The sequence below is a fragment of the Aspergillus karnatakaensis genome, assembly GCF_047715665.1.
Source record: "Aspergillus karnatakaensis strain CBS 102800 unplaced genomic scaffold BJY04scaffold_9, whole genome shotgun sequence".
Taxonomy (NCBI): Eukaryota; Fungi; Ascomycota; class Eurotiomycetes; order Eurotiales; family Aspergillaceae; genus Aspergillus; species Aspergillus karnatakaensis.
Genome location: NW_027395721.1, coordinates 120343 through 139702, shown reverse-complemented (window position 1 = coordinate 139702; position 19360 = coordinate 120343). Strand labels below are relative to the sequence as shown.

At 51.2% G+C, this 19360-nt stretch overlaps 6 protein-coding genes across 6 annotated transcripts; 4 read left to right on the top strand and 2 right to left on the bottom strand.

The window, feature by feature from the left end:
- Positions 1-100: 100 nt before the first annotated feature.
- BJY04DRAFT_215070 (ankyrin repeat domain-containing protein) lies at positions 101-2635 on the top strand (the record flags this gene model as incomplete). Its single annotated transcript, XM_073715400.1, has 3 exons — positions 101-375; positions 422-611; positions 674-2635. 3 exons carry the CDS (start codon positions 101-103, stop codon positions 2633-2635), a joined length of 2427 nt encoding a protein of 808 aa, XP_073574422.1.
- A 2833-nt stretch (positions 2636-5468) lies between these two features.
- BJY04DRAFT_181612 (uncharacterized protein) lies at positions 5469-6881 on the top strand. Its single transcript, XM_073710215.1, has one exon. It carries the CDS (start codon positions 5709-5711, stop codon positions 6765-6767), a length of 1059 nt encoding a protein of 352 aa, XP_073574421.1. The 5' UTR covers positions 5469-5708; the 3' UTR covers positions 6768-6881.
- A 2342-nt stretch (positions 6882-9223) lies between these two features.
- On the top strand, positions 9224-13743 carry BJY04DRAFT_215067 (ankyrin repeat-containing domain protein; the record flags this gene model as incomplete). The annotated part of the gene is made up of 3 exons (XM_073715399.1): positions 9224-10208; positions 10257-11085; positions 11127-13743. The coding sequence occupies 3 exons, from the start codon at positions 9224-9226 to the stop codon at positions 13741-13743; spliced, it is 4431 nt and encodes a 1476-aa protein (XP_073574420.1).
- Positions 13744-14135: 392 nt separating this feature from the next.
- On the bottom strand, positions 14136-14618 carry BJY04DRAFT_215066 (nuclear transport factor 2 family protein; the record flags this gene model as incomplete). Its single annotated transcript, XM_073715398.1, has 1 exon — positions 14136-14618. The coding sequence occupies one exon, from the start codon at positions 14616-14618 to the stop codon at positions 14136-14138; it is 483 nt and encodes a 160-aa protein (XP_073574419.1).
- A 295-nt stretch (positions 14619-14913) lies between these two features.
- On the bottom strand, positions 14914-17152 carry BJY04DRAFT_232987 (uncharacterized protein). Its single transcript, XM_073719852.1, has 4 exons — positions 16735-17152; positions 16384-16685; positions 16221-16336; positions 14914-16175 (listed from the first exon to the last, which is right to left on the bottom strand). The coding sequence occupies exons 1-4, from the start codon at positions 17123-17125 to the stop codon at positions 15287-15289; spliced, it is 1698 nt and encodes a 565-aa protein (XP_073574418.1). The 5' UTR covers positions 17126-17152; the 3' UTR covers positions 14914-15286.
- A 982-nt stretch (positions 17153-18134) lies between these two features.
- On the top strand, positions 18135-19150 carry BJY04DRAFT_215064 (NAD(P)/FAD-dependent oxidoreductase; the record flags this gene model as incomplete). The annotated part of the gene is made up of 3 exons (XM_073715397.1): positions 18135-18529; positions 18590-18776; positions 18848-19150. 3 exons carry the CDS (start codon positions 18135-18137, stop codon positions 19148-19150), a joined length of 885 nt encoding a protein of 294 aa, XP_073574417.1.
- Between the last annotated feature and the right edge of the window lie 210 nt (positions 19151-19360).

Genomic DNA, 19360 nt, shown 5'->3' with positions numbered 1-19360 from the left:
CATAATGTGTGGCTAGTTACGCTACAAGACCTTCTAGTGACCTCTGGTCACTGTTATGTTGTGCTCGATGGCCTTGACGAGAGTGATCACTTTCTGCAAGATGGACTGGATGGTGCTACAGATTTCGTCAAAATCTGTGATGCATGTTGCCCCATCGAACGTTCACGTTACGGTGCTGAGCCGTGAGCTCAATCATATACGAGACGCATTTGAGGGCCTTAACCGCGTTATCATGGTCTTCGATAAATCGGCGGCGGAACTTGACATACAGACAGCCCTACGACACCAGCTATTGCACGACGCTAAGTTCTCACGGTGGCGACCGCAGCTGAAGCAGATGATTGAATCTTCTGTCTTGCCACGGACATATGGCTCGTACGTGTATGCTTAGTGGGTAATCTCAAGACTAATATTGGTACAGATATCGCTGGATGGATTGCCAGTTACAGTCCCTACGCAAATGTGCAACGCCACGTGCAGTACAGGAGAGCCTTGCGAGTTTGCCATCTTCTTTGGAGGAGTATTATTGTCGGGTGCTCGATCGTATCGACAGTACAAATCAAGCTGTGGTGAGAAACCTGCTGCGGTGGGTTACCTTGGCTTTCAGACCGGTAAGTGGTTGCTAAGTTGTGCCACTAGACATGGTACTCGTCGGAGCCTAACACACGTCCAGCTCACAATTGTTGAATTACTCCCAGCGATAGCGATTAACACCAGCAGTTACATCCCATACTATGATGTTATGTATGAGCTGCTTGACGGGGATGGGTTCTTCGACTCATGCTCTAGCTTCGTCACCGTCGAGCGCTCAGCGAAGGATCTCACCAAGACATATGTTAAGCTTGCGCACTATACCGTGCGGGAGTTTCTTTTGTCCGAGGCAACTAGAATTGGGTCATCGACTTATTTCCACTTGGAAGAGAGAGAGTCACACGCAATCATAGCCAAGAGTGCGCTTGCATACATCCACTACATCGCAAACCTTGTTCCAGAACATGCATGGCAATATTATACTCTGACGAGCTATGCAAAGCACTTCTGGCATAGGCACAAGGTTGCATCCGGGGATGAGTGGGACAGCTCGAAAATGAAGGGGCTGCTAATCGACTGTTTCGATGGGGAAGGTCTACCCTTCGCACTCATGGGAAAGGCGAATTTAGAAAGACCTTGGCAGGGAGAAGCCCTTGATAAGGCAGAACAGTATAGCCCTCTCTACTACGCCGCGCACTGCGGGATGGAACAGGTCGTTCAAGTACTACTGGCTACTGGAGCCGATCCCAACTCTGGGCGTCATTGCCCCTTGCAGGCGGCTGCCCGCAATGGTAACCGTCGGATGGTAAGGGCGTTAATCGAATCAGGTGCGAACGTTGATTCACACAACGCACTTGGTGCAGCATGCCAGCATGGTCATCACGACGTGGTCGTTGAACCTGTCAATGCAGGAGCTTCTATCAACCGCACGGATATCGAAGGATTAGTGTCATACCCGTTACTCTGGGCTGTGTGCTATGGACACACCGAAATATGTCGGTTTCTTCTGGCTCGCGGTGCGGAGGACTTTCACAGCTGGAAAGGGATGTCAGACTCGTGTTTAGACGCCGCTGTGAGTCGAGGTTACAGGGATATCGTAGAGGAGCTCCTGCAATGCCAATACTCCAACCCTCCGGATAGCCGCTGTTACAACCCATATACGTTCAAGCAAGCCTTTGACACTGCCATGAAAATTGCCAAAGCATCCGGTGACTTTGAGATATTCCGGGAAATACTAGCACATGGGACCAGATTCTTCGCCATATCAGTCGATGAAGCATTAGAGCTGGCGTCTTCCGTGGGCGATGAAGCTCTCATATGCTATCTGCAAAGCCGTGGGACTGATCTATGTAAACAGATAGACACATCCTCTCCACCAGCGGCCTTAGGTCGAGCTGCGCAGCCTGGGGACATTGCACTCGCGAGAGACGTTCTATCACAGGGTGCGAATGCAAACAACCGCTATGGTGACGACTGGACACCACTCGAGCTGGCAATCCTCGGAAACAACCCTGAGCTTGTCCCGGTTTTGATTGACAGCGGGGCTCAGGTAAATAGTCGGCCTCCACGACACATTCACCAAACCGCTCATGAGGCTTTGCCTGAGGAAGCAGAGGGCGCAGGCCCAACACCTCTCATTCTAGCGGCAAAGGAAGGCCACGTCGATATCATGGCTCTCCTCCTCAAGGCCGGAGCGGACGTGAATGCTCAAGATGCCGCAGGATTCAGTGCACTGCATTTAGCGGCGAGACGCCGCACCTCCGAGGGATTGAAGCTACTTCTCAACCAAACCGGGCTGGATATCAATGCCCGCCTTTTCAACGGTAGCCTACCCCTCCATTCAGCAGCGTCCTATGGGACTGCCGAGAATGTCAAACTGCTTGTCGATGCTGGTCCGGATATCAACGCAGTGAATCAAACGGGTCGATCAGCGCTCCATTGGGCCGCTCACAGAGGTAACTGGGAGACCATAGAGGTCCTACTGGACTTGGGCGCTAGCGCAATAATCGAATCTGCGGATATCGGTGCTAATACCGCACTTGATATGGCTCATCTGGCTAATCTGAGTACGGACACTTCGCTTGTTCAGAATCTGCCGACATAAACCAAAGAGAGAATTGAAAAATTGCTGGAGAGGCTGGCTGAGGCGTCAGGAGCGCAGTCGGTGCCTTGAAAGGACATTGGTATTATCTGGTTCGTGGTGTACTATCCCAATTTTGAACACATCAATAAGGAATTAGCCTCTGTCTTAGGAGCATCTTGCGACCTGAATTGCACTAATGTGCCGCTTTATAGCTAGATAGTAGAGCCTTATTGTAGCCTGGCGTTTCTCCAGCGAGGTCAATGTCTCCTAGTACAACCAAGACTAATCTAATTTGCTTGTATAATTTTTTAAGATCGGTACTAGCAAGCTCTCCGACAGGGATCCGGTCAGGTTTCCCCATGCAAGGGATGAGTTTCAAGAGACTAACACACAGAGATAGTAGACATTCTTAAAAGCACGCTAAGTAAGTGTCTTAGGCTTGATCAACAGGTCCAGCTCCTCCTGCAACTTGGATTAAACTAAACACCGCAATGTGACGGCCTGATATCACCCTCTTTAACCACACCTCAAGGCTGTGAAAAGACACTATTTTTAAGATTCACAGCTCGTTCAGACTTGCTTGCTGAAAAGACTATAAGGATCTTGAAACTAGCCACAGGTAATTGTCACGGCGAGGATCGATCCAAAGATGAACCAGCATATGCAGCATAAGGCACACCGTCTATTCACTGCCTATGAGTTGCATAATCAAAAAGGCAGTCCGACGTGCCATAAACGCTTTATGCTTCAATGGATTACTGACCGCATGGCCTCTTTCACCCTGTTTATACAGGAATCCTGTGGTATTAACCTCCTGCAGCCTGGCTGCCAGTTTGCGCCCATGCCCTGCCCCGATTCTGTTATCTACGCTCGACGAGGTGACAAGGAACGACCCATACTTGACGGCCGGTCATATGTTGTGGAAAGGGGGGTAGGAACGTAAGACCCCGGCCGCATCGGGGTTCTGCGGATCCAAGCTCTCTCCCACAAGCCTTAGACCTGCCAGCCCCCAGAGGGTCTCCTAGACCTACTCTATCCACCCACAGTTCTACCCGACCCATCCCCCCCCCTTCTCTTCCACGCCAACGCAGCCACAATGGCCGTAGGCGAGCAGACCACGCCTTTGCCAAAATCATCGTCGGCCTGACTCTCACCCTAACATCCCTCTCCCCAACCCCAATCCCCGCCCCAGACCCTGGCCTTAAGTCCTGTGAGGCGCGGCCACGGTGCCTTTTGACTGGGGCGGATTGGGCCGGGGTGGATGTTGAAGTCTTTGGGGTCCGGGTTGGTCGGGGGTCGTTTGTTGAGAGGGTTTCGTTTCTGCGGTGTGGTGGCATCTAAATGTTGGTTCCGTGTTGTTGTTGGTGTTGTAGGACTGGTTAGGTAGGGTTTATTCTTGACTGATACCTACATAGGCACCTGCCTAAGGTCTACAGCTTACCTATACGGGGGCTGATAGGCATCGGCCGGGGTCCATAGCTTTTCTTGGGTTGGATGTACAATCATGCGTCTCCGGTAGGCGACCACATTTCAGTCATGGCTTTTGAAAGCTCTCGACCTATAGGTTTGTTTTGTGTTTACGCCATAATGGGCATGTTAAATGATGGCTTTGTAGGTTGAGCCCGGGGGTTGCAAAGTAAGGCAAGGCTGGCGGCTGTTCAAACGATTTCTGCCATGCGGGTTTCAGCCTGGCGAAAGGGCACTGCAGCTGTAGATCGATAGGCCAGGATAATATGATTATAATAGTAATGGAGTACCAGTTTAGTTTTAGCCTTGCGTGGGGTTGAGATCAGCATTGGGCTGCGAATGATGCTGTTGATGCTTTTAATGGAGACCAAAGGTGCCACCAAGGCTAACTCGGGACAAGCATGGCTGAACAGAAGCTCTGCTGGCGGGTTCTTCAAGTATTGTTGACTCAATCGGAGGCTATGAGCCTGTCATTTTCATTGTGATCCAGGGGATTCAAGGCAGGCAAGCTGCAGTGGTGCTGAGTTCGCTCGTGGGAGTGTCTGATGATAAGGTTGTAGATGTGGATGGTATGACAGGCGCTAGGGCATGCAGGGTCAACACTTTGGGGCAAAAAGTCAGACAGTCCTCATTTTAGGCGCCAAACAATTGCGGGAGTGCCATAATGAGAGTTCGAAAGTTGATAAATATGCGGTCCTGTCCGTTCACTCTCGAGCTGATAACCCGCTCATGCCCGGGTATTCTACTGACTAGACTCATCTTCTCCTACTATTGACTGAGATATCCACCCTTTATTATGGAGCTAGAACCACTGGAGCTCGAGGCTGCACGTTCCTTCCTTTCCGCACCACCTCGTGGTAGTCGCGATGACGATCCTGACTCTCGATCACCGTTATCTTCCGACACCTCAACGCAACCTTCGCTTCCCAAACAAAGAACGTCGTGGAAAGAAAGATTCAGCCACTGGAAGTCAAGGCTACAAAGTGCATGGATGTTAGAGGTAGCTGCCGCTGCCTCTAGCACTATATGCTTCTGCCTCCTGTGCGTCGTTCTACGCGTATACGATGACCAACTCCAGCCTGGGTGGATCTCCTTGAACGCAGTCATTTCCGTTCTGGGCACTGCCTGCAGGCTGTTAATGCTTCTTGCACTCGCCGAGGCGTTGGGTCAGTGGAAATGGCTGTCAGCTTGCAGGAAGCCAACGCGTTTATTTAGACTGCACGAGTTCGATAATGCGAGTCGCGGCCCGCTGGGTTCAATGAAGCTCTTTGTCCGAGGCAACAATTACTTACCTGTTCGTCTTGGTGCCGCCGTTGTCGTGCTCATTATGTCGCTCGACCCATTTATCCAACAGGTCCTCAGCTACCCTATCAGACTTGCAGAGGCAGCCACCGGGAGTGACCACGCCCTCGTTGGGCAAGCGAGGGATTCCGCACCACAGGATGGGCCCAACTACACACCTAGCTGGGAGACCGCTTATCACCGGGCCTTGTGGTCAGATGACCTTGACATCCGTCCCTCCTGTCTGTCAGGGAACTGTACATGGCCGTCATTCCACACGCTCGGCTATTGCAACCAGTGCACCGATAGAACAGCAGAGGCTAGCATCACCTTTCGCCAGCAACCAATGCATGGAAACGACACATCTCGGGGAACCCTGACACGGTGCGAGGTGGCCATTCCTGGCTACGTCTCTGGTGGGCGATTTGCAGACACTACATGGTCGTTAGAAGACACCGACATGATGCAGTTTTTGGATGTTCTTCTCTGGGATCCGGTTATCTCCAGGAACATACCTATTCAAGATGGTTATGTTGAAGTACCCAACCTGGAAAAACCCGTGCTCGAGCTCGCATACGCCCAGCTGGGCATGAAGCAGAACATACTAGAGTCGACTGCAGATCCCCTAGAGGCGCTCTACGTGCACAAGGTAACCACCTGTCGCTTTTCCATGTGCCTTTGGGAATACAATGTTTCCATTGCCAACACCTCTGTTGTAACCACTGCGAAGGTAGTGGACGAAGGGAGATTCTTCTACGCGGACGATGACGAGTCATCAATCTGCTGGGTCCCACAAGGAGGCTCAACACGGATACCAGCAAACACGTCTATTCCCAGTGAGGACTCCCTTTACCTAGATGCCACCGACCTTCGCATCTGTGGCGTCTGGGACCTCCGATTCACCGAATTCCTCGCAACAGTTGAACAACTATACATACGCGCCGTCAACGACACAAACAGTAGCACATGGGTATATTACGGTGCGCAGGAGATGGCAAACCCCGGATTCTGGCGTGTGCGAGCCATCGGATTCGAAAACTTTATGACAAGGCTCGCCACCTCTCTCACCCACACTCTTATGGATGACAGTAACTACACCATCAAAGGCACAGTCTCCGAGCCTCGGGCCTTTGTAAAGGTACAATGGCTCTGGCTTATCCTTCCTGCCCTTCTAGTACTCGGAGGTAATATATTCTTTGCGCTTACCGTCTTCACGAGCAGGAAGGAAAAGGTTTTGCCCTGGAAGTCCTCCAGTCTAGCACTTTTTTATCACGGTCTGGAGAACGTGGACCACGACGACGAGCTCTATACTACTGCAAAAAGGATGGAGGAGATGGCGAAAACGGTTGATCTGCGCTTGGAGCCGTCGGATGAGGATGGAAGGTTGGTGCTGCAGAAGCAGTGAAACTTGGGTTGCTATAGGCGGGAAATTGCATGATCAAGGAGGGATGTTCCGTGATTTATGTTTCTGTGATGGCTTGTTGTCTATTTCGATTATATAGCAATCGCAGCCTTAGAGGCTTTCAAACGAGTAAGGGACGCCTAAAGGGCAGCAGCATACGCCAGCACCCCAAGCAAGGTCAAAAAAGGAGTATTCCAAGACGACAGTTCATGGTCCCCACACACACACGACCAGTCCACGCCGTCACAGCAATCCTCCCCACAGCTCCCTATGACCCAGGAGACGGCGTTGGCAAACAATGAACCAACAGCCACTAAGTTGAATATTCTCCAAAGTGTCCGACTCATTGCCGAGGGAAACTCCCAGCTCCACGCAACAGCATGGATGGCAGAGAACGTCGCAGCAGCGACGTAGAAAATCACCACGACGGGGTCGTCTTGCTTCTCTCTCGCACCCTCGCTCTCCCAACCTGGTACCAGGATCTCGCGCGCCAATTCAAAGTCAAGCTCTGGAAAGCGGAGGCTTCTGTCTCGGTAGTGGAGCATCAGATCGCTTGTGTCCCTGTCGCTCAAGTCGCTCCAGCCGGGGGTCATATCGTCACCTTCTTGCTCCGCTCGCATGCAATGGACGGGGTCGTCTTGCTTCTCTCTCGCACCCTCGCTCTCCCAACCTGGTACCAGGATCTCGCGCGCCAATTCAAAGTCAAGCTCTGGAAAGCGGAGGCTTCTGTCTCGGTAGTGGAGCATCAGATCGCTTGTGTCCCTGTCGCTCAAGTCGCTCCAGCCGGGGGTCATATCGTCACCTTCTTGCTCCGCTCGCATGCAATGGATCATTGCCCTTGCTGTACGCGCCTGGCTTTCGTTCAAACAGACGAGGGTAATAGCCTCTTGCGCGTCGAAGGGCTTGTACCACCAGAACCCGTACATGACGAATGCACAGGGGATGAACGCTAATGTCGCAAGCTCCAGTTCGGTGAGGGGGAGCCCTTGCGCGGTGCGAGCAATGGTCTGAATTACCAACCAGCCGCATTGAAGCACGGCAAAGGCTTTGGTAAAGGGGTCTGGCTTCGATTTGTCTTGGATCTCCTCCTCGGTGACTGTCGGGAACCATGTCGGCTTTCTAGTCGAGGACTCAAAAAGCTGCATTCTTGAGAATGTCTCTGGGGCTGTTTAGGAAATTTGAACAATCGTTCGAAGAGGGGAAAGAGACTTACCAAGACCTCTAGGGGATAGGTAATAGTGACTCATTCGGGGGTTTGCATTTCTCTCCAAGGACGATTCCTCCGTGTCAGGAAGGGCGATCACGAACCCTCCCATGTTCGCAAAGAAGGCGTGGCTCAGGGTAAAGGTGGGAGAATCGATAAATCGCTGCAGCTTTCGTGCCCTGAGAAACTCTCGAGCAGCTAGGGCCACTCCAACCTCTGGCGCCAGGGCGATGGCGACCATCCATTTCATCTTTCGAAAGAGGAGTCTCCTCGCGGGGCGCGCTGGCCAATATGGTAGCCGGCCGCCCAGTGTTGCGTACCATTCTGCTTTGCTCTCTTCCACGGAAGGCAGATTCAAGTGTACACATTTCCAAGAACAGACGAGGAAGATGCTAAAACACCCAAAGAGAATCTCGGAGGTACTTCGCGTCCCTGATGGTGAAACCCATCCTACCCGCTCGGGACTGGAGGTGATATTTTGTCCAAGAGCGAGCGCTGGGAGAAATAGACATACAATGCGAAGGCTATCATTCTGGGTGTTGTAGAGGTACCCGACCATCTGATGCGTTGGAGGAGTTTCGAAAATTGGACCTTGGCTGAGGAAGAATCGATTGCGTCTCCCTACCGCATATGATGGTTACTGACAAGGCTGAAGTACAGCCTCGCACCATCAGTATCGAGTGCCCCTTCACATGTGAAGGGCTACTTTGACGTGGCGCTTCCTGGACGGTTTTCAGTGGTCTGCAATACAAGGCTTTTAGCATGTGCCGCATGGGCAGGAACAAGCGACTGGGCAGGATGTGCCCGATCCTGTCCCTCAACCTTTTGGATGCAGAACTTCTTTCACAACGCATCACACAACAGTAAGAACAAAAGTCCTGGTCCACATCATTCCTATCAGACTCTGCAATACTATACCGCGATCTCGTCTCTAGGCTTCGAAATGTTGAGTTTGTTGCAGGTGTAAGCGCCAGCCTTCTCTTTGCGCATTCCTCGTCTCACCAATAGAATATTGACGATAGTATCTCTTGTGCACTTGCACAGCCCCAATAATATGCTGAAGTAAATGAAATGTCAGCATAAGGACCACAGCCTGGCCGCGCAGACAAGTGACAGCGATTGCCTCGTCTTCCCAACTCCGTTTCCACCCCCCAGATTTCCTCATCCCATCCCCTTTGCCGTTTATTCTCAGCCGTGTCTATGGGCCTTACATAGTTCACACCTACTGACTCCGGAGTCGTATGAACGAGACAAAATGCCTGGCCCAGATGACTACACAGTTGGGTGGATATGCGCTCTCGCCCAAGAATACGTCGCCGCACAGGTTTGTCTCGATGAGGAGCATGATGATGTGCCCGTCAAGGTCTCTGCAGCCGACAACAATTGTTACACCCTCGGACGGATCGGCGAACATAATGTCGTCATCGCAGTTCTACCGGAAGGAGAATACGGCACAACTGCAGCAGCATCTGTTGCAAGAGATATGCTCCACAGCTTCCCCAACATCCGTGTTGGCTTGATGGTAGGTATCGGCGGCGGCGTCCCAACCAATCATGATATCCGACTCGGTGATGTAGTAGTAGCTGTGCCCAGGAATGGAAACAGCGGGGTCTTCCATTGCGATTTTGGAAAGTCGATTCAGAATCAGCCCTTTCTCTATACCGGCATTCTTGACCAACCTCCGGTTGCGCTTCGCACGGCAATACAAGGACTGAAGGCCCGATATATGAGAAAAGGGCACCGCATCGAAGAAAGTCTCAGTGCCATACTGGAGGAGAACCCAGGGCTGCAAAGAGATTTTAGCAAGCCAAATTTAACCAGTGACAGGTTGTTCAAGCACGACCTTACGCATGACAGCCTCTGTGGCGGCAAGAACGAATGTGTTGCTGACGAGTCGAATATGGTACTGCGATGGGAAAGAACACACCTTGAAAATAACCCAGCAATTCACTATGGTACGATTGCTTCTGGCAACCGCCTGATTAAAGACGCTACTGTTCGTGACAAGCTTGCTGCGGAGAAAGACATTCTTTGCTTTGAGATGGAAGCTGCTGGCCTGATGAATCATTTCCCCTGTATTGTCATTCGTGGTATCTCCGATTACTCGGATAGCCATAAGAACAAGCAGTGGCGTGGATACGCTGCGTTGACGGCTGCCCTTTACGCCAAAGATCTTCTATACGAGGTCTCTGCAGGCAGAATTAGTGCAGAAAAGAGAATTATGGAACTATTATCAGAAGGTTCGTTGTCCTGTGTTTCCGTCTCGGTATACCACTAATGATGGATAGTTAACGATACTGTCGCGAGAACGGAAAAGGCGGTTGCAACCGTGGATTCAAAGTTGGAGATGCGGGAATATACCGCAATGCTAGACTGGTTTACCAGTTTTAATCATGGGCTTCAGTTAAGCGACTTCCTCAATAAGCGGGCACCGGGCACTGGTCAATGGTTCCTCGAGTTGACAGAATTCAAGGCTTGGTTGAAAGGGGCGCAGCAGACGTTATTCTGTCCCGGAATCCCAGGATCGGGCAAGAGCACCATTGCTTCGATCGTAGTTGATCACCTACATCGAACCTTCGAGCAAGATAAGAGAACTGGCGTTGGCTTTGCATTCCTCGATCACCAAGTGCCAATATCCGACACAGACCTGATCCGGGGTCTACTAAAGCAATTCATTCCCAGCCCAGCTCCAGAGTTCGTGGCGGAAATCTACGAATATCACTGTCGGAAGGGCACCCGGCCTTCACCGAGCGAGCTTCTCAATCTTTTGTGCCGAGTTATGGAAGGCTATTCAAGAACCTTCATTGTTATAGATGCATTGGATGAGATCCCAACCTCCGGAGGCATTCAATCAAGAATCCTAAAAACCCTGTTTAGCATTCAAGACACTGCCTGTACGAGCCTTCTCGTAACATCAAGGCAGATCTCTGAAATAGTGGAATCATTCAGATCGAAGGGGAGCATGCTTTGCGAGATCCGTGCTCGGGATTATGACGTGGAAACTTTCATCAAAAGTGAGTTTCTGACTTTCGAAGCTTGGATTCGGGGAGCCCCAGGGCTGGAAAGGCAGATCACAGATGCCGTGATGAAAGCCGCCGACGGCATGCAAGTCTTGAAGTTTTCCCCGGTATTAGTATCTCTGCTAATTGTGCCGCCAGGTTTCTACTCGCCTATCTACATATGAGGTCATTAAGTGAGAAAATCAGCGTTAGAGACGTTCTACAAGCATTGGAGCACCTCCCCACAGGGTCTACGGCCTATCACGATGCCTATGACAATCATATGACCAGAATCAAAAATCAACCCATAAACCGCCGCAACCTGGCATTTCAAGTGCTATCGTGGATCACCCAAGCACGGCGGCCGGTCCGGATCGCAGAGCTACAACACGCCCTTTCAGTTACGAACAATTCTTCGGAATTTGATGAGGAAAACGTACCTCATATCTGGTTGATAGTGAAGGTTAGCGATGGACTAGTTACCGTCGACCAGGCGCGAGACGCTGTCCGACTAGCCCATTACACGATGTCACAGTATTTCGAGCGACGCTGGACGTCGTGGTTTCCTGAGGCCCATCAGGATATGGCTACTATCCTGATCAATTACTTGAGCTATGAAAGATTTTCTATTCCACCCACTCAGATTCAAGGGGAATGCTACAAGCGCCTTGAGATATACTGTCTTTACCAGTATGCAGCCTCCTATTGGGGTGACCATGCCAGGCAAGCATATCCCCAGGTCAAGGAGTTAGTTGCAAGGTTCCTTCGCTGTGGTCCTAAGCTACTTAATGCTGTCCAAGTTTTGGACCCGCCGCAAGTTCCTTTCGGTTTGATACGAAACCCAGATGGAGTGACGGGGCTACATGTGGCTGCGTATTTCGGATTGATTGAACAAATTAGGGAACTTATTGAAGAAGAAGGGAATCCTAATATAGCAGACGGCCATGGAAAGACTGCTCTACACTGGGCTCTGAGAAATGGCCAGCAGGAGGTAGTTAAGCTTCTCTTGAACCTGGGGCTTGATGCCAATGCATTAGACGCACAACTGGATAGTCCATTGCATTATTGCGCTCGCCAAGGTTGCACTTCCCTGGTAAAGCTTCTTGTCGATTCAGGTTCACAACTTGAGAGCAGGAACAGCGCTAGCGAAAGTCCCCTACTAGTTGCTGCTCGCAGTCTGAATCTAGCCGCATTGGAGGGTCTTCTGTCAAACGGAGCAGATGTTCGTGCATCAGATAATATGGATCGGAATGCGTTGCACCTGGCAATAATGGCTTCAGGCCCGGACCAAGTCGACATAGTGAAGTTGCTCCTATTGAATGATGTGGACTTCTGTTTGTGCGACAAAGATAATATGACGCCACTTCACTATGTGGTTGCCCAAGGACATACCAAGCTACTTGACATATTGCTCGAGGCAGGGGCTGATATCAACATCACAGTGCAACGGAGGTATCAAGCGGAGTGTTGCCAGCGGATGTCGACAACGTCAAGTGATCCTGTGGGGCCGACGCATGGCATCAGTAATGCTGTTGGCCTTACACCACTACACTTCGCTGCCTGTATTGGTCATAGCGAGATGACAGAGCACCTTCTAGAAAGAGGTGCTGATCCAAACGCTCGCAGTCATCATGGAGATACACCACTTCACCTTGCCCTCATGAGGGGTCTTTGCAACCCGTGCACTTACTGCGACAAAAAGCCGTACACCTTTGTACTGCCCGACAATGACGCATGGACTGATAACAGGTGGTATGTTGAGCTCGCGTGTGATTATATCTCAGACCCTGAATCAGAGGAGGCGAACGAAATGAACGAATACGTCGAGAAGGAACGATTGGCGGTAATCAACGCCCTTCTGGCAAGCCCTGCGATGGACGTAAACATTCAGAACAGCCAGCTCGAGTCGCCTCTGCACCTTGTGAAATATGATAAGCATAACGCAGCCATTGTTATCTCGAAATTACTTGACCGATATGCGAATTCACTCGCGCTTGATCGGAAAGGCCGGACTGCGTTACATTATGCCTGCAAAGCCGGAGCCTTTTCTATGGTGGAAACCTTGCTTGATAGTGGGTGCTGCATTGACACTGCAGATTATGAAGGCCTGAATGCATTGCACCTTGCTGTTCGTGAGGCTCGATATGAGACTGTCCGAACAATCTTCAGCAGAAACCAACGACTTGCTAGATCTTTCTGCTTTGAGGCAGACGCTAAAGGCCAAACCCTACTCCAACATCACCTTCAAGCCGTACTCCCCTCGACGGAAATGATTATGCTCTTATTGGACTATGGCGCCAGAGTGGGCGTTCTCGACAACGAAGGGAATAGCCCATTGAGTACGTATCTATCAACATTTAAACTTAAATACCAAGCGACAATCTGCCGACTTCTCCTGGAGCGTGGTGCCGACCCTCTTTGGACTGATTCTGACGGCCGAAACCTGGCGCATATGGCAGTGCGCAGCCACAACTCTCATATCGGAGTCCTGGAAGTATTATCTGAGTACGGTTCCAATCTTTCAGCAAAGGACAAAGCCGGGAAAGGTATCTTACATCATGGGGCTATTGGTGGCTCATTGAGCATGGAGATCCTGACGTATCTTCGGAAAAGGGACCTACTCAATCTGTATGAGGGAGATAAAGATGGGAAAGGTCCTCTCCATTATGCATTCGAGAAAGCCGAGAAGCAAAACTCACCGCGACTATTTCACGGGGACAGATGGAAGAACACGTTGGAGAACTTACAGATCCTTGTTGAGATGGAATCCTCTTAACCAGTACCGTGAGTCTATTGCGGCATCTGTCTTCTTTATAGATGCCAGCCTTCAATATCAAGCACTTTATATAGAAAGGCATGATGCTGACCGGTATCCCGAATAATGTTTTTGCATTTGCATAACTCATAACCAAAAGTCTTCATAGACACTTGAACAATATGTGGCAGACGGTGGAACAAGCGTCATAGTAATCCGTATCCTGCAGATTTTTTGCTATTATGTTGTTATTATGAACCGAAAGTGACTTAGACCCTTCTGCACGACGCAGCAGTCGAAATAATATAGATTCACATGCATACATAACGGGCTCAGAGCAGAGTCAGGTCAACAATTGCTGTGAAAAAACCCCCCTCCACCCATAGATCCTCCTCCAGGTTGCAACGCAAGATCTAAGCCTTCATAACATCCCACGTCCCCTCCGCCCAATTCGACTGCAGCACAAAACTCTGAATTCTCCAGAACTCCCCCTGACTAATATCCTCCCGCACAAACTCCATGCCAATCATATTCCCCAGCAACATAGACTCCTTCCCAGGCCCCGCCATCCCCTCCCCAGAGCGATAGTGCTGGCTCAGCATCGACGCTGTCGCCTGCGCGGTTTTGCCGTCCTCACTAATGTTAATGCGCAGGTTGGTCGCGTGGTGGGTGGTATCAAGACCGCCGACTAACGGAAAGCGAATACTAAGGATATCCGCGAGACCGGAGGTGGTGTCGCCATTGATGGTTAGGGATGCGGTCTCCGTTAACGAGGAGGTGAATAGGGCCTCATCTACTGTGTCCAGAGAGATTAGGAAGCGGGAGAGGGCGTCGGTTATGGCGTCGCGGCCGGTGAGAGGGGGGTTGAGGCGGGCGGGAAGAGTTGGGATCGACATTGTAGCACAAGTAGTCATCTTTGTTTTTGTTGCAGCAGACCGGGCCAACCGACCTTTATGTACCATCTCCAGGGCTCATGTGGCTTACTACACTTTGTAAGCCCTGTTGGGGGCGGAGATGCTGAATTGGAGTTGAGGCCGGAAACCCGCTAACTAGCTGTAGGGCTTCGTGCTGCTGCCATTATTCAGCGCCCCATATGTGGCTCCACTGGCTTACGCTTAGAAATGTAACTTCATTTCATCTCTAGTGTGATCTGATATTTTCTTTTATCTGCTATCGGCTTTCAGTGATGTCGGGGAGTACTAGATATATAATTGTAAAAACCCCAAGACTGAAACCCTCCACCTCTGCCGCTGTCCCCTACAGCCATAATAGTGCCCAGGAAAGGGGTTTCTTGCTAGTCTAGTAAACGTCCATCGCGCTGCTTCCTGGTTGCAAAACACTGGGAAAGCCCTGGATGCCACGGAGCATCTGCCCAAGCCCTACTCCAGCGTCGGAATGAACTAGACCAGGCTTGCGAGACAAGCACTATTTCGCAAACTCTGCATAGAGATGGATAAAATCACAATAACCTAGCACCCAAGTGCGTAATCTAAGGTATTATCCATTACTGGTCTATTCTTAAATCAAAACGCACTGCCAGAAACCATTTCCATCGCTCTAAAATTCAATCAGGCAACTCCTCTCCATGCCCTAGCTGGGTACACTCTGCGCCTGCATCCAACTCAACAACGAAAACCCTCGGTTTCGGCGCTATGTAGCGGAATGCACCCTCCAAAAGCGTCACCTCACTCCACAGATCCTCCGCATCCGTATACCCCGGCCGGTCCGTATAGAAGAACTCACCGAGGAGAGGGCGTACCTGCGTCGTCCAGTCCTCCAGGCTAAGGGAGCGGGCGATATGCGCGACGTGGCTTACAAACCAAGCATGAGAGCTGTGGCCCTGTGAGGCCATGCCACCGATGAAGAGGAGCCAGAAGAGCAGGTCTAGTGCTGGAGGCTGATTGTGAAGGGTCGATGTTGATAATGGTGATAGATTCTCCGCAAGTGCGACCTGCAGGCTTTTCTGGAAGGTCTCGACCATGAACCGTAATATTGGAAGGCCCTGGAAGTTGGAGACGCGTGTGTAGAGGTAGATCATCAGGGAGAGACGGAGAGGTTCATTGAGTGTGAAATTGTGGCGACTTTCAACTTCATCAAATGGGGTATCGTTGTGGGTATAATGTGTGGACAGCAGTTCGTGCTGGATGATGACGAAGAGGTCGTTGTCTGTGGGTGCAACCACTTCGGGGAATAGGGATCCGATCTCGAAATGGCGGATTAACCGCCGAAAGGCCTCGAGGTGGGATATTAGCGTTGGATGGAGCTGTGTGTGCCAGGGGGCTGTGGTGAAGCGAATACCGAGAGACGTCAAAGTGGGTGGGATCGTGCAGTCGTGATATCGAATTTCTTCTCCCTGGAATATGTTGGATGCGTGGAAAATCCCGTCTCGAAATCTTTGTAGCAGCGGAAAGATGGGTTTGGTGTTTTGCAGTGCCGCGAGCATGAGAGCACCTCTGAGGCAGGTTAGTAAGAATCATCTGGTCAAGGAAGCCTCTTACTGGTATATTGTGGATAACATCAAATGCTCGAGGTCATCCAGACCGCCGATCATGGAGACAAGAGTTTTCAGGCCCTCTTTATGGGCCAAGAGGGCATTGAAATTCCCACCAATGGCCTAGTACACTTAAGAAGATTGTTGGCTCAAGATTGCAGAAAACGTACCTCATTGCCCACAAGTGCGCTTACAAGAAGGGCTGTAGGGTGTGTAGCTGACTTCGCAGGATCCTCCAGAGATTCATTCAGGGCCTTTATCGCATTCATACGGTAGTATATAGAATCCCTGATCGACTTCTGAATAATGTCGGTGGAGGTCCCTTGGATGGCCCCCACAAGGGCCTTGTCTTCGGCGGCCCTAAAGGCGCAAGTTTGAAGCATGGCGGGCGAGGTCATGGCCTTTTGCACCCACCAGACCTGCATCTGCGACGCATCAAACGGGTACGAACAGTTGATGATTCGGACCCGGTCTATTCGAAGTCGTTAGGTTAGCCAGCGGGTGGGTATCCAATCACGTACAATGATGCAGGTACATCCACAGCTTTCCCGTCATTGGTATCGCGAAGGTGCCGAAGGGGTCCCCGTAGCGCTGGCTTGGACTTGTTGGCAAGGATACTAATTTCTCCGACTTTACGCGAGGACTCTTTTTCCTCTCATTTTCCCGTGCTTTTTCCTCGTTGCCCTGCATGATATTCGGTGGTGCCCGCGATCTCAGCCTATCTATAGAAGCCTGCTTCTGTTGTTGGTGGAATCTTTTCTGAACAAATCTCCTCTCGCGCCTACCAAATGAGCCAGTACCGACGCCATCGCTCTGTAAGTCGACGAACATGAAATTGCTCCTACGCTGGCGTCTGAAAGGCAAGTCGGAGCATGGCTGTTCGGATCCGGAGGATGGCGGGGCAACCGCCATGGCGGAGAGGATACTTTTGCAGTTAATCTTGGCATGAAGGATGAGAGAGGGAGAACTTTGCTAAACTGGCCAGTTAGACTACTTATACAGTAGCGGCTAACGAGTGGCCCCCAACTCCTTAGAACGGAGTTAGTATAGCCGATGCCAGCACAAGCGAACCAGTAGAAAACCGTCATTGACCGCGGGATAATCCCCACTTGTCTGTCTAGGGCTCGCACTTTGTTCCGGAGGCCCAATGGGATGAAAGTTGTCAGAAGGGTGAGAAGCTTACACTGCTATTACTACCCCAATCTTACCCACCCAGCTTCTGTCCCCGCCTCGGCCACTCGCTGCCTGGTCATTAGTATGCTGGTCTATTAAATATCCGTTGTATGCCATTGCCCGCCATCGTTTGGAGCTATGTGAGCGTAGCGAGCATCTTTGCCTTTGTTTCGGTCTTTTTGGCGACGGACCTGGCCTTGTCGGGTTGACATCTGTACTGTCTGAAGGGAACTTCAAACGCAGCGAAGAGAGCCTGTTCGTAGAACGATCTGGGTTACGGGAACTGGCCGGCAGCAGAACATGCTGTCTTGGTGTTTAGACGGCTTTCCTTTGTCCATTGGTACCATCCTGGTCAGTGTGGAAGGAATATAGCGCCGTCATGCAAACAGACAGCATTCCTCCCAGGCCTACCATGATGAGAAAAGTGAGATGGGACGCGTGGCCATGCTACCTAACAGGTCAGCTTTGAGGAGTCGTATGGAGTGCTAGCCAGTTGTATCAGGGAAGTCCGGGAGGCTGCAGAATATACGTGCTCATACAGTCTTACAGTCGGGTGTGAGAAGGGGCCCGCCCGCAAACAAAGAAAAGTAACACCTGGAAGACCTTCAAGACCCCTTCGCTGGGTCTGACTGCCCAGGTGCTGCCTATACTGTTTCTTCCTTGTCCATCTCCCCTCCCGACTTCATCACACCCACTCTCCCTCTCAGCCTCCGAGTAAATATTGTCCGCTACATCTCTTTCCATCAAAATGGAGCTTGTTGTTGACGTCTTGATCATCGGCGGCGGCCCTGCTGGGCTGACCGCTGCCTCAACGCTCGTCCGCCAGAACCACTCCGCAGTCCTGTTCGACTCACAGAGCTACCGCAACAAGGACGCCGAGTACATACACATGATTCGAATAGGGGACCATCGTAACCCATCCCAGTTTAGGGAGAAAGCAAGACCCGAACTCCTCAACCACTATGACACCGTCACAATTATAAAGACCCAACTCGCGACAGCTCGCAAGATCACCGACTCCCTGTTCGAGGTAGCCGACACCGCCGGCAAGACCTGGAAAGGTAGGAAGGTCATCTTTGCTACAGGCTCAGCGGACATCTTCCCTGATATTCCAGGCTACGCCGAGGCCTGGGTCAAGCGCATGTAAGTCTCGCCCGCGACTACTGACGAAATTCTATCTCACCGCGTCTCTCTTCACTCCAGATACCACTGCCTCTACTGGGAAGGATACGAAGACCGCGGCGCCACCAGCTCCGGCGTGCTTGCCATCCAAACCGCCTCCATCGCACCATTGGCTATCCACCTCGCCGAAATCGCCGCCCACCTTAGCTCCACCGTGACAATCTATACCCACGGCTCCGATGACCTTGCCTTGCAGATCCAGCAGGCTGTAGGTACCCACCAGAAAACATTCAAGGTCGATTCGCGACCCATCTCCCACCTCCGCGTGTGATCGAAAAGGGCGGTATCGAACTCACCTTTGCCGACGGCACGACCACCACCGAGGTCTTCCTGCTGCATAACCCGTTCACCAAAACCAACGGGCTCTTTGCTGAGCAATTGGGTGTTAAAATGACGGCTACCGGGGAGGTCGTCGCTGACTTCCCTGCGTTTCAGACTAGTGTTCATAGCGTGTTTGCGGCTGGGGACTGCGTCACTCAGTATAAGGTTATTGCCGGTGCGATCTCGAGTGGATGTAATGCGGCTGTTGCGGCGTCGACGCAGTTGTTGGCGGAGAAGTATGGCCATCAGTCGCTTGTTTAAAGGTTTCTGTGGACTGGGTGACTACGTTTCGAGTACTGCTTGATCTACCAGAGTACCTATTTTAGTTAAGCGTTACACGTTCAGGACAAGGCTTCTGTTCATAGAAAGACTGTTTATGTTATGTCCCCTAAGTGCCTCCTTGTAAATGACTCTACCTAGAACAAGCCTCGCTCTAGCGCACCCACCGTGTTCTGCCGCAACGATGCTAAT